Source organism: Capricornis sumatraensis, chromosome 11 (genome assembly GCF_032405125.1).
Source record: "Capricornis sumatraensis isolate serow.1 chromosome 11, serow.2, whole genome shotgun sequence".
Classification (NCBI taxonomy): Eukaryota; Metazoa; Chordata; class Mammalia; order Artiodactyla; family Bovidae; genus Capricornis; species Capricornis sumatraensis.
The window spans coordinates 11248505-11263230 of NC_091079.1; the positions used below are offsets into that span (position 1 = coordinate 11248505).

Sequence of the window (14726 nt, forward strand, 5' to 3'; positions counted from 1 at the left end):
ATGGGCTGCACTCCATGGGGTTGAGAAGAGTCGGACACGACTGAGCGACTTCACTTTGACTTTTCACTTTCATGAATTGGAGAAGGAAATGGCAACCCACTCCAGTATTCTTGTCTGGAGAATCCCAGGGATTGGGGCGCCTGGTGGGCTGCTCTCTATGGGGCCGCACAGTCGGACACGACTGAAGCGACTTAGCAGCAGCAGCAGCCACTGTCATCCGACTCTTTGTGACCCCATGGACTGTACAGCCTGCCAGGTTTCTCTGTGAACTGGATTCTCCAGGTAAGAACACTGGAGTGTGTTGCCATGCCCTCCTCCAGGGGATCTTCCCAACCCAGGGATGGAACCCAGGTCTCCCAAATTACAGACAGATTCTTTACCGTCTGAGCACCCTACAAAGGCCATAACATCCCATGATAAGACAGCGTCCACCTCAGCAGCTACTCAGGCTGGGCCCAGGTGCCATCAAATCAGAAAGTCATTTGGGCAGCTGGGAAAGTCTGCCATTCCTACAACCTGGGGAGGCCTTCTGCTAATTGAGCGGCTCTTCTGCCAAGGAGACTAGGGAGCTTCTTCCCTTACAATGGCAGTGGAAACCCCTGAGGCGACTTGCCTCTGTTGACAAACCTGCTGCTTAGCCCATGGGCGCCTGGGCGTTTCCGGACAGCAGCCAGTTACGTGACGTCGCTGGGAAACCACGCCCTTCAGAACCCAGCACCGCCCGCTGCCGGCCGTGCATGACGTCACGGCGCCCGGACGCGCCTCGCCCCCGGCCGCTGTCGCCAGGGGCCGCTCCCAGCGGGTCTCCTAGGCAACCAGCGCTCCGCCCCTTCGCCCCTTTAACCTTTAGGGTGCGCGAGCGCCGCGTCCTGCGCGGGTTCCTCCCTCCCCTTTCCTGTCCCCGCTTCACCGGGGCTGTCCCGGCCGGAAGCGAAGATGGCGGCGGCGGCAGCGGCTGCGGGGGCGGCGTCCGCCGAGCTGGTGATCGGCTGGTGCATCTTCGGCCTCCTTCTCCTGGTAGGGGAGGCGCTTGGCGTGACCCGGGGCCTGGCCGGGGTACGGGGGCGGCCCCACCGCTGGCCGCCGGGGCCCCGACTTCCTCGTCCCGCCTCTCCGGCTCCGGCGGCCGCCGCGAAGGCGCCGGGTGGGGGCGGGCCGCGGGAGGGGCGCGCCGGCGGCCGGCTGCGGGTTCGGGGTGGTCCCCGGGGCGCAGCCAGTGCCCCGGACCCGGGCCTGAAGAGAGGCCCCTGCGCACGGGGGAGCGGGGCGCCGAGAGGACGGGCCCCGGAGGCCTGCAGCTCCCGCCTGCGCGCGTCCCGCGGGCGCGGCGTTGTCGGCTCGCGAGCCGGCTGTGCGCTCCGAGCGGTTCCACCGTGTCCCAGCTTTTAGGGCCGTGGGGTCCGCAGCCTTCTCTCCCCCATTGTATGGTACTGCCTTGGTGACGTGCGTTCTGACGCCGGCTTTCGCCTTCCTTCCTGGTCTTTGATGGCTGAGACACCTGTGCCGCGGAGCTGGGGCCCTGGTTACTTCCAAGGTCAGGGTCTGTGTGCCCACCTCTCTGACTTCACGGTGCCTCCATCCCAGCCGCCTGACTCCTGCTTATCCAGGCAGCAAAACGTGGGTCAGGTGGCCTAGCTTTTATTTCCGTGACCCGTGTTAAAACCCTTTTAATTGGGAGTTCAGTTTATTTCTCTTCGTTCCCCTCCCCAGTCTCACTTCCCGGTAGTCTTCAGCCCAACCTGTTGTTTCTTCAGTGTCCTGAAGTATTAATGCCACTTGTCAGTAGGGAAACAACAAAATCAAACCAAAAAGAAAAAAAAAATCCAGTTTACTTGTTGAAATCAAAATTTGCCTCATTTTACTTTACTTTCTAGATTCTGTTACCGTGTCTGCAATCTGTATAGTATGTTTTTCCTTGCAACCGAAACTGCGTCCTTAATGCCCTGTGTGAAAACTTGAAAAGGCTTCTTTTGTAGCCTTTACCACCTGCCCAGAAAGTAATGCCTTTACCTTGGAACATGTTTTTTTCTGCTTGGAGAAAGGGAAAGACCTGAAGTTGGCTTTGGTTTCCACAGCCTGTACTTGGGCTTTTCCAGACTATTGTATTCACTTGACTTTGTAGGGGAACAAAATTTGACACCCCAAAATGTCTCTCTGGCATAGGGGTTAGTTTAGATTGGTTATTTGTAAGAAATGGAAGACTCAGGAAATATTTTTACATCTGCCTTAGCCTCTGGAAGAATTTGGATCAGGGCCCTGTCTCCAAAATAAGTTTTATAACCAGAGATACCTGCAAAGAATGTGGGCTAGGTTTGGTGAGCCTAGAGCTCAGAGAGTCCCTCTGTGTCCTTTTGTCCCTGCCTGGCCCAGCAAAAGTTTGTTTACCAAACTTTAGCTTTCTACTTGCATGTGAAGTGCCTTCCTCCCAGTTCAGGTCCCAAGGCATCACTTCCAGCATCCTCTGTCTATAGCTGAAGGTGGTATTTAAAGTGAGGGCTTTGGCCATTTTGTTAAGTTTTCTTGGGTACTTCCCCTTTACAGTATCAGTTCAGTTTAGTCGCTCAGTTGTGTCCGACTCTTTGGAACCCATGAATTGCAGCATGCCAGGCCTGCCTGTCCATCACCAACTCCTGGAGTTCAGCCAAACTCATGTGCTTTGAGTAGGTGATGCCATCTAGCCATCTCAAACTCTGTCGTCCCCTTCTCCTCCTGCCCCCAATCCCTCCCAGCATCAGGGTCTTTTCCAATGAGTCAACTCTTCACATGACGTGGATAAAGTATTGGCGTGGCAGCCTCAGAATCAGTCCTTCCAATGAACACCCAGGACTGGTCTCCTTTAGGAGGGACTGATTGGATCTCCTTGCAGTCCAAGGGACTCTCAAGAGTCTTCTCCAACACCACACTTCAAAAGCATCAATTCTTCGGCCCTCAGCTTTCTTCACAGGCTAACTCTCACATCCATTCACCACCACTGGAAAAACCATAGCCTTGACTAGACGGACCTTTGTTGGCAAACTAATGTCTCTGCTTTTAAATATGCTATCCAGGTTGGTCATAACTTTCCTTCCAAGGAGTGTCTTTTAATTTCCGGCTGCAGTCACCATCTGCAGTGATTTTGGAACCCAAAAAAATAAAGTCTGACACTGTTTTCACTGTTTCCCCATCTATTTCCCATGAAGTGATGGAACCAGATGCCACGATCTTAGTTTTAAGAATGTTGAACCTTAAGCCAAGTTTTTCACTCTCCTCTTTCACTTTCATCAAGAGACTCTTTAGTTCTTCATTTTTTGCCATAAGGGTGGTGTCATCTGCATATCTGGTTATTCATATTTCTCCCAGCAATCTTGATTTCCAGCTTGTGCTTCATGCAGTCCAGCATTTCTCATGATGTACTCTGCATATAAGTTAAATAAGCAGGGTGACAATATACAGCCTTGACGTACTCCTTTTCCTATTTGGAACCAGTCTGCTCCATGTCTAGTTCTAACTGTTGCTTCCTGACCTGCGTACAGATTTCTCAGGAGACAGGTTAGGTGGTCTGGTATTCCCATCTCTTGAAGAATTTTCCACAGTTTATTGTGATCCACACAAAGGCTTTGGCATAGTCAATAAAGCAGAAATAGATGTTTTTCTGGAACTCTCTTGCTTTTTCCATGATCCAGTGGATGTTGGCAATTTGATCTCTGGTTCCTCTGCCTTTTCTAAAACCAGCTTGAACATCAGGAAGTTCACGGTTCACACATTGCTGAAGCCTGGTCTGTACAGTATACATGTTATTAAATATTTGATTTTCTCCTGTTGATGTAGCTCGTGTCAATTTAATTGTTAGACCAGGCAAAATAACTTAAGAAGGAAAAGTAAATTTCTCCCTTCCTGACAGTTTAAAAGAAAACAAAGGAGCACATAACCTGTATCAAAGTTCAGGGAGAATAATTTGGCAGTTATCAATGAATAAACATTTCAGATACAGCAGTTATGCTATAAATTGTACGAGGATGCAAATAAAATGTGACCTCTAAGAGGGCCTGAAGATAGGTGGGAAAATAAGAATTCTTGAAACAGGTCTGTTAAGTACTGAAAACCAAAGTATGATTTTATAAATTAAATAGGACCTGAGAGAATAAAGAACAATTTTGGGAGAGTGTGGAATAGAGGCAAACTTTGGATAGAAAAGGAAGGGAAAGCATTTAAGTTGGTGATATTACAGCAGGAACAAAATAAAATGAAAATAGAATTAAAGGTTTGAAATTAGATGTTTAGAATAGGACTAAATTAGTAATGAGGGCCATTGTTTAATTTTCTGGAAATCTCTTTAATTTGTGGATTATTAGATGAGAACTGGATTCTCATGTCTGCTTCTGCATCCAACATTTTGAGAGGTTACCATGAGATTTTAGTGATACATAGTTGGAAGCAGAGTATCTTTTAGGTCATTGTGACATTGTTCAGTATAATATTACATCAAAACTTAGTAAGTAGAAGCTGCTTAGTATGAAATATGGGATTTGAAACCCTACCAATGAACTTTTGTTCTTTCCCCATATGTGGTTTTATAATATGATGCATTTGGTCATTTAGGAAATAACTGGTTCACTGAGCTAAGCAGATCTTCGAAATAACAGATATATTTCATTACATAAATCAAATATCACATCCATCAGTATCACCACTGATCTTGTCAGAAGAAATGTCTCAGAAATAAGTAGTGAGAAATTGCCAAGCTCACAGTCTTGGATACATAGTCATTTGCGCTTTCAAGTGAAAATGTTGTTTCTTGGAAATAGTGCCTCCTTTGGCTTTCAGCTCTTAACATAGGATGCTTTTCCTGGAGACAGCCATCTCTACTTGAGCACATTCACATTTTCCTCCATGGATTATTAAAAAAGTCAGGGACTAAAGTGTAATAAAATTGACATTTACTGCTTTGTTGATAGTAGTTTTAAGTTAAATAGTCTTTTTTTTTTCCTTCTGTGAGTGTGTGGTGGTTAAAAAAAATAGTCACTACCGGCACGTTTGGTTCCATTGTTTTGATTTGTGCTTAATTGGCCAGCAGTTTTCCCCACCATTGGGTTTCCCTGGTGGCTCAGCTGGTAAAGAATCCGTCTGCAATGTGGGAGACCTGGGTTCCATCCCTGTTGGGTAATCCCCTGGAGAAGGGAACGGCTGCCCACTCCAGTATTCTGGCCTGGAGAATTCCATGGACAATGTATAGTCCATGGGGTGGCAAAGAGTCTGACAGGACTGAGTGACTTTTCCCACCATAACTTACGCACCACGAGTCAAATATCAATGTGGAAAGGGCAAATGACATTTTAGTAGTATTGTGAGAACAGTTTTCAAGTTGCAGATCCCCAGAAAGAGTTGTGGGGCTGCCAGGGGTCTGGGGACTTAACACTTTGAGAACTGCTGCCGCTCTCCTGTTCAAGATTCAGAACACTGAAACTGACAGCTCTTGTAATCTTGGGCAAACAGGATGGGCTTCATTTTCTTCTGTCACATAAGGAAAGGTTAGACTTGGCTCCTCCAAGCCTATAATTTAACTGTCCACATTTACTATATTAAATCTGAGCCCTTCACCCTATTCCTCACCCCCATAGGATTGTCAATAATTTGGTTTACACCATCTCTCAAATTGCATTTCCCATTACTGTTTAAGGTTGAGTCTCCGTTTCTGTAAAGCAAGTTCTTTTTGTTACTCCAAGTGAGGGGATCATCTGGGAACTTGTTAGAAATACAAATATGGGGCCCTAGCCCTGCAGAATCAGAATCTGCAGTTTGACAAGATCTCAAGCGGCATGTGTTCCTTGATTCTCACTCCTGCCTCTGCCCAGGTACTTCTCCACCTTGACTGCTCATTACAGACACCTGGGGAGTATTAAAAGCCCTAATGCGCAAACCAGTTAAGTCAGAATCACTTGGGAGGGGTTGGGGACTGCTCTAAATCTTTCCTTATGACTGTTAGCAGAATTATATATTAGTTTCTTTCATGAAATTCTCTAAAATGTTATTTCATATGACATTTAATAATAATTGCTGCTCTTTGTTGAGCAGTTACTAGCCCAGGCACTGTGCTAAAGTCTTTACATTCAGTTCCTATAACCTGCTATGAAAGAAATATTCTTATCTTACAGATGAGGACAGTTGGTTTATTTTATAATGTAATGTAACTATTGATAGATTTAACCTGAAAACAAAAAGCTCTTTGGGGTCTGTTTTAATAAAGTTTCCCCAAACCCCTAAAAGTTTGGGAACCTCCGGCTTAACTGTTTGCTCAGGTTGCTCTTTTCCTGCTCGACTGCCTGTTATTGGCAAGCTCCTTCCTCTTCAGTAATGCCTGCCGCTTCAGACTTTGTACAAGTGCAGATATTCTTCAAGTCCAGCAAAAAGTTTATTCCGTTTTTTGTCTGAGCTGCTGCTAAGGATAGAAAGGCTCATCTTCCAGTGACTTCCAAAATAATTTGGGGAAAGCTTTATTTGTCAATTTAGAAACAAACCCGTGAAATATTAATATAAGTAACATTTTATAAAAGAATATTTTCCAAAACAAAATGAAATTAGTAAATTGTTAAGAATTTGAATAAAGGTCTTTTTCCGTCCTTTGTTCCTTCTTCCCTCCTTACATTTCCTTTTATTTCTTTCTCTCCAACATCCATGTTCTGAAGTGCACATTTTCTTTTCACTTTATTTTTTCCTGCTGTTCTGACACCAGCTGAAATGTTAGTAATGTAAAGAAATTACATGCAACAACTTGGATGGATTTCAAATTCATCAAGTTAAGTAAAAGAAGCTGTACTCAAAAGACATACTGTGTAAGTACACTGACATTCTAGAAGAAGGAGAAGCTGTGGGCGCAGATAATAGATAGTGGTTCTCAAGGGCTAGGGAGTGGTGCGCTTAGTCACTCCATCATGTCTGACTCTTTGTGAACCTGTGGACTATGGCCCACCAGGCTCCTCTGTCCAAGGGGGTTCTCCAAGCAAGAATACTGGAGTGGGTTGCCATGACCTCCTTCAGGGGATCTTCCCAACCCGGGGATCGAACCCAGATCTTCTGTATTGCAGGCAGATTCTTTACCAACTGAGCCACCAGGGAAGTGGAGAGAGGGGTTAATTATGGAGGGGCAAAGGAGGTTTTTCTGCAGTGATGGAACTGTTCTTTTCTGTTGATTGTGTTAGGAGAATTTAGAAACTATAACTAGTTAGGTGGTGTTCCTAGTTCATTTCTGGCTCCTGAAGTATGATACCCAAAAGGGAAGTAATGTTACATGAAAAACTAGGTTTGCCTATTGATGAGTGCTGAGCCAGCAGACACAACCCAGCCAAAGATTAGGAGAAGGGAGAACACTGGGGGTCTTTCCTAAGGCAGTCCTCATCAGCAAGATTGGGGAAGTTTAAAGCTAAGGGTCATACATATTCATGAAAGGGCTTGGGTCTTAGACAGAAACCAAGGAGGGTCAGAAAAGATTAGCATCATCCCTCAGATTCCAGTTGATCTCATAGTTGAACACTTCAGCACAATCTTTGAAACAGACCTGGGAGTGTTTACAACTGATGTACTGTTTTTGCTGTAGTTACTTCTCTTGCTTGATAGAGTCGTTTGCTTATGCATCATTTTGTTCCCTCTAGATCTTTAATTACTGAGATCTGTCCAAGGGCAAGCATTGTGGCCAGGCTTAGATCAGAAAGTAGCTTATGCCAAAAATGGCTTCTCATATGTCAAGAAAGCCATGCCTGGATCTCTTTCTCTAGGGAACCCATGCCTTGTCTGCACCAAAAGTTAAATCTGTTGAAAAGCGTGAAAGGACAGAACAAAGCTTGTGTCCCAGTGCTTTTATAGAGCTTACTTAAAACCTTGATTCTCAAGTTTGCCTCAGATTGGGATCCTCCGTGCTGATGCCTGGAGAAGCCTCAGTCTCTGATGAAAGTGATTTGGGGGAGGCCATAAAGAAATTTTAAGTTTTTACCAAGGGGATTCTAACACAGCCAAGGTTGAGAATCACCCATTTAGGATCTGGCTGCCATCCCCTATGAATTGAGTAAAGCAGAGATTCTCAAAGTGTAGTCTCTGGACCAGCATCAGCCTTCCTGGGAACTTGTTATGAATACAGGTTTTCTGGACCCTCTCCAGACCTGTTCAATTAGAAACTGCTATAGTGGCCCTCCAGAGAATTCTGATGCCAGAGTAAAGTCCTTTACTACCGGGGTCCAGCCCCAGTGGATCCAGGGTAATTCGAAGCGGGGACAGCATGGCGAGGAAAAACTTATTTATTTAATTAGAAATATAAAAGAAATTAAGGGGAAATAGTATAGTAGGAAATTTAGTGGAGAAAAGAGGCTGAATAACTTGGTTTATGGGGAAAGCCAATAAAACTTCAGGACAAGAAGTTTGCACCATCTACGTTAGGCCACCGGCGCTCATTTGAATAGCGGAGGGTGCCCCTCCTTGGGCTCCCTCTCTCACAGGACTTAGAAGCCGGGGCAAGTAAGTAGACATGGCGAGCCTCCACGCCCCAGGTGGAAATTCAGCCAGAAAAAGAGAGAAGGAGAATAGACCACACGGGGGAAACCAGTCTTTCCAGTGACTGGCCCCTCCTCTATTGTCCAGAACGGCCTTTTATACCTTTTTTTGTATATAGAGATCAATGGATAATATAAAATTAAGCAGTGTCAGCAGCCCTGACTCTTATCAAGACCAGGCTTTCTCTCTGCATACCTAGTTGTATACATAAGTCTTAGGTGATTTACATCATCTTCTGGACAGAAGGCCAATTAACATTTTATAGCCCTTTTCTGATAAGGGTTTGTCAACCAGAAGACTTATTTGTGGTGTTCTTCCCATAGTCTGGTGCCACTCTCAAAAAGCACTAAATAAAGTTACATTCTTACATAGCAAGGATACAACAATTTATAACAAGTAAAAGGAGTACAGTGATTTATAACAAAGAGAAAAGTAATTAACTCAAAAGTCTGGTGTTGCTAACATCAAAACTACTATATTCCTTTTTCTGTATCCCAGTTAACGTTGATTAATATCCTCCAGGTGTCTAAAAGATAAAGAATATGGAGGCCTGGCAGCAGTCGTTGACTCAACAGTGAAAACCCATCACCAATATAATTTTTAGCTCTTTAGAAAAGGCTCTGTATCTTTAAGATGCTTTAAGCTTTGTGCTTCTCGCAGTTGGGGGGCTGTAAGCAATTCACAAATTCTAAAAAGTCTGGAGGAATCTGTCAGGCAAGTTAGAGAGCCATCAGAGGGGTTTGAGCTGAAACATTCCTTTCATATGCAGGAGACTGAAGCCCTAAGTTAACTTTTTCCAGAGAATGTCAGAAGAGTGGAAAAGCACAGTACAATAAGGCAGGCAGACTCACTCTGGTTTTTGGGGGTAGATGTTCAGGAAAACTCAGGGGGAACCCCTGAAGTCAGATCACACCTTTGTGTTTTGTCGGGCTTCCTTCCTCATGGGCGTGATTCCTCACGCTGGCTCCCGGCACTTTACTCTGTGTTAATTTCTGGAAAGATGTTGGTGTAATCTGATGGATTACAGACGTCAACCTCAGTACCTATGAGTGTACTTTTTCCCCTGGAAAGTTCCTTGTAATGCACATGCACCCATTTTCAGTGTTCATTCTTCTTTGTGTGTGTGTTAGTTGCTTAGTCATGTCTGACTCTTTGCAACCCCACAGACTGCAGCCCACCAGGCCCCTCTGTCCATGGGATTCTCCAGGCAAGAACACTGGAGTGCCTTGCCATTTCCTTCTCCAGCAAAAACTATAGAAAGAGAGGAAATGAAGTCACTCCGTTGTGTCCAACTCTTTGTGACCCCATGGACTGCAGCCCACCAGGCTCCTCCGTCCATGGCATTTTCCAGGCAAGAGTACTGGAGTGAGGTGCCACTGCCTTCTTGTCTTCTTTATTTAATACCCTTTAAAATGTGAATTACAGTATAATCCGTTGATTGCATGGTGATTGTTGACAGTTAACCTTTAGCTGAATGATACTCTTGAACTGTCAAAAAGGGACAGAAGTTAATTTCAGTTTGGGTGGTGTTTTGTGATGCTTCTATAGTAAGAACAGGATAGAACAACTTTTTTTTTAATTAATTAATTTTTTTTTAATTGAAGGATACTTGCTTTACAGATTTTGTTGTTTTCTGTCAAACCTCAACATGAATCAGCCATAGGTATACATATATCCCCTCCCTTTTGAACCTCCCTCCCATCTCCCTCTCCATCCCACCCCTGTTTGAGTTTCTTAGCCATATAGCAAATTCCCATTGGCAATCTATATGGTAATGTAAGTTTCCATGTTCTCTTTCCGTACATCTCACCCTCTCCTCCCTCTCCTTACGTCCACAAATCTATCCTTTATGTCTGTTTCTCCACTGCTGCCCTATAAGTAAGTTCTTCAGTACCATTTTTCTAGATTCCATGTATATGTGTTAGAATATGATATTTATCTTTCTGTTTCTGACTTTCTTCACTCTGTATAATAGGTTCTAAGTTCATCCACTTCATTAGAACTGACTCAAAGGCGTTCCTTTTTATGGCTGAGTAATATTCCATCGTGTATATGGATAACAACTTCTTTATCCATTCATCAGTTGATGGACATCTAGGTTGCTTCCATGTTCCGGCTGTTGTAAATAGTGCTGCAATGAACAATGGGAAACAACTTTCAGTTACATCTCCTTTAGCTTGGGAAAATGTATAGGGAAAAGTATTCAGAGGTGGTTACAACTGTAATGTGTCAACCATTAATGGTCATACTGTTTGTGAGGAAATATGTAACTGAGCACTGTTATCAACAACCTTTGCTTGTGTTTTTGGTGTCTTGGCACCCCAGTGATGATGTACTGCTTTAATGAACTTGGCTTTGAAAATGATAAATCCTGACTAAGTTTATAAGGGGTGGGGGACTTCTCCGTGCACATCTGAAAGCATCTTTACTTGACATAAAGTGTCCCACCAGGAATTAAAACACATTCTAAAATCAGTATTAGAGCATAGATAAGGCAGTAACAAAACATTTCCTTCTGTCTGTTTCAGGCTATTTTGGCGTTCTGCTGGATATATGTTCGCAAATATCAGAGTCAGCGGGAAAGTGAAGTTGTCTCCACCATTACCGCCATTTTTTCTCTGGCCATTGCACTGATCACATCAGCACTTCTTCCAGTGGATATTTTTTTGGTCTCTTACATGAAAAATCAGAATGGTACATTTAAGGTAATTATTTTGTCCTTTCATATTCTTGGCAGTTAACTGTGTAATTAAATGTGTAGCAGTGCAGGGTGTGTTGTGTTTTATTGTTGTCTCTGGGAGGCTGAAGATGTGACAACTAACGTGGGACAGACTGTTCACTAATTCCCAACCATCCAAGAAGTCCTTCTGTCAATCAAGACCTTTGCCAAGTGATCACAATAGGTTTTATTTTTGTGCCTTGAAGTCTGACTGGAATTCCATTCTCCAGTTAAGATAATTTAGAAGGACCTTTGTTAGTGGCAGGTTATGGTCTTCATCTCTGTGTCATGTCGAAGACCCTGAGTCACTGCGATGCAGGCTGCAGAGGATCAGACCCGAGTTCCAGTCCTTTCTCCTCACTACCTAGTTTGTGTCTTTGGCCAAACTGAACTTTTCTGGACTTCATGTTCCTTATATTTAAAATGCATGGTGTTAGACTAGAAGGCTTCCGAGTTCCTTTTCAACTATTCAGTTATTTATTCAACTTATCTAGTGTAAACTCTGAGATAGAAAGTGTATCTTGTTTGTTTCTAGGTGCCCAGTGTCTGACACGTAGTAGGTACTTAAATATTTGAATGAAATGTTATTTTAATTATCTCAGTAATGCATGGTTCCAAAATAACTTCGTGAATTGGGCCAACAGGACTTAAATAATTTCATAATTTTTTTGAGTTAGGTTTGGCTAGATTCCAATTGCTGTAAAAACTGCATTTCTTTTCTATAGGTTAGTCATTCATTTAGCATGTATTAATTGGGCTCTTAGTACGTGCCAAATGCTGTAGAGAGATAGTAACTAGTGTCCATAGAGTACTTGGTGTGTCAGACCCTCTCCTGAATGGTTTACATATCTTAATGTCCCAACAACCCAATGAGGTAGATAGTGTTATCTCTGTTTTCATAGAGATAGGCAGGAAGCCAAGGTTCAGAGAGATGACATAACCCATCTCAGGTCTGGGGTTTGAATATGCTGTTACTGGGTTTTCCTATATGCAGTGTATAATTATTGTTTAAGCAGGAGAGTTTTTTTAAGTTTTAAATTTAGAATATTTGGTTTGTTTAGATTTTGTGGAATTACATTTTCATCTGGAAATTTCTAAAGTATTTTAATGAAATTATGAGCTTTCCCTTAGATCATGTAGTTGTTCTAGGACCACACTTAGTTTAGTAATCACTTTTTGGATACTAGTTTTTTGTTATATTTATTTATTTTTAATTTGTGAGATTACATTATACTTGTTTAAATAAGACTTTAGGAATTCACCTGCCTAAAGAAACAAAAGTATTTCCCATTAAGACTTACGACATTTATTCTATTAAATGCTTCGTTAGAGAAGAAAATGTTTAGCTGTAGTTAGTGTGCTTATTTTATGTTTGTTAAATCTACTTGAATCCTGAGAAACCTTCATGCAGGTCAAGAAACTACAGTTAAGAACAGACATGGAACAATGGACTTGTTCAGAATTGGGAAAGGAGTATGACAAGGCTGTATGTATATTGTCACCCTTGCTTATTTAACTTCTATGCAGAATACATTATGTGAAATGCTGGGCTGGATGAACCACAGGTGGAATAAAGATTGCCAGGAGAAATATCAACAACCTCAGATAATGCAGATGATACCACTCTAATGGCAGAAAGTGAAGAGGAACTAAAGATCCTCTTATGAAAGAAGAAAGTGAACAAAATGGCTTAAAACTCAACATTCAAAAAACTAAGATCATGGCATCCAGTCTCGTCACTTCTTGGCAAATAGATGGGGGAAAAAAGTGAAAATAGTGACAGATTTTATTTTCTTGGGCTCCAAAATCAATTTGGATGGTGATGCAGCCATAAAATTAAAAGATGCTTGCTTCTTGGAAGGACAAAGCTAGACAGCCAATTAAAAAGCAGTGATATCACTGTTGACAAAGGTCTATCGTCAAAGCTATGGTTTTTCTAGTAGTTACATACAGATATGAGAGTTGGACCATGAAGAAATCTGAGTACTAAATAAGTGACAGTTTCAAATTGTGGTGCTGGAGAAGACTCTTGAGAGTCCTTTGGACAGCAAGGAGATCGAAGTAGTCAATCCTAAAGAAAATCAACCCTGAATATTCATTGGGAGGACTGATGATGCTGATACTGAAGCTCCAGTACTTTGGCCACTTGATGTGAAGAGTCAACTCATTGGAAAAGACCCTGATACTGGAAAAGATTGAAGGCAAAAGGAGGGGGTGACAGAGGATGAGATGGTTAGACAGTATCACTGACCTCAGTGGACATGAGTTTGAGCAAACTCTGGGAGAGAGTGAAGGACAGGGAAGCCAGTGCTTCAGTTCATGGAGTCGCAAAGAGTCAGACATGACTTAGTGACTGAACAACAACAAAAATTTAAATGTGGCACCAATAATTACACGGGAAACATTCCATGTTAGGGTTTTTCCTCTCTTTTTTAAAAACTTTTTCATTATCGAGGGATTGATTCAGCAATTGTATGGCCTTTGTGATAGCTTACGGTGAATGGTGTTGGATTCGTGATCTCCAAAGAAGACTTAGCTTCGGGACCAGGAACCAGGCTTGATCACTCAAGAGCTTCTGTGCAGCAGAGTTTTATTAAAGTATAAAAAGGGACAGAGAAAGCTTCTGACACAGACCTCAGAAGGGGGATGAGAGTGCCCCCCTCGCTAGTGTTAGCAAGGGAGTTATATACTTCTTTAATTCGTTATTACAATAAAAAGAATGTTTCAAGGTGGTAAAGATCTTACTAGACCCACTCCTATAACTTATATTTTAAGATAACAGGATTAGCCAGAAGGTTTTCAGGAAGGAGAAACCGTCCTCAAGCAGGATACATTGTTGTTTTATAATCCTTGGTACAGAGTTTAAAGTGAGTTGTTTGTTATGTAATCATCAGTTCTAGGCTTAAAGAAAAAAATGTTTTATGTCACTGAGGAATGTAGACAAAAAAAGATGTTTGTCCTTTCCTCCTCCTTGAGAATTCCAGCCCCCCTATTTCCACTTTGAGATCCCTAGACTCCTTTCTCCTCCTCGGGGACCCCAGACTTGTTATCAGCCTGCCTAGGAATTCCCTCCTTTCATTCCCTCCTTTTCTTTTAGGAGAATTATGTTGCCAAGGGAAAGGGGCGTTGTTTTCATTGCATAACTACTTCCTGCTGTTGAGGGGCATAATCGCTAAATTGTTGAAGCAACATATTCTGCTAAACCCTCATATGGAGGGTCTCTGATCCAAGGGCCTCAAGTAATAGTTGGAGGAGGCTGTGCCACTCATAGAAGCCTGGACAACCATTTGTAACTTAAAAGCTTTCAGACAGTTAGAAACAAACCACATTTTACAGTTACAGATGTAAGGCAAAATAGTCATTAAACCAAGTTAAAACGTAATCAAAATTAAAAGTTACATTATGTCCATAGTTAAGGTTCAGTTCAGTCGCTCAGTCGTGTCCGACTCTGTGACCCCATGAATCGCAGCACGCCAGGCCTCCCTGTCCA

The 14726-nt window shown here is 43.0% G+C and overlaps 1 protein-coding gene across 1 annotated transcript in view; it reads left to right on the forward strand.

Moving 5' to 3' along the window:
* The first annotated feature begins 871 nt into the window (after nt 1-871).
* The window catches only part of LMBRD1 (LMBR1 domain containing 1), a 132924-nt gene continuing 119069 nt past the window's right edge, over nt 872-14726 (forward strand). Inside the window, exons 1-2 of the mRNA XM_068983721.1 lie at nt 872-1017; nt 11046-11222. Coding sequence (XP_068839822.1) covers nt 937-1017; nt 11046-11222 — 258 coding nt within the window. The 5' untranslated portion in view covers nt 872-936. The remainder of the gene's footprint in view (nt 1018-11045; nt 11223-14726) is intronic.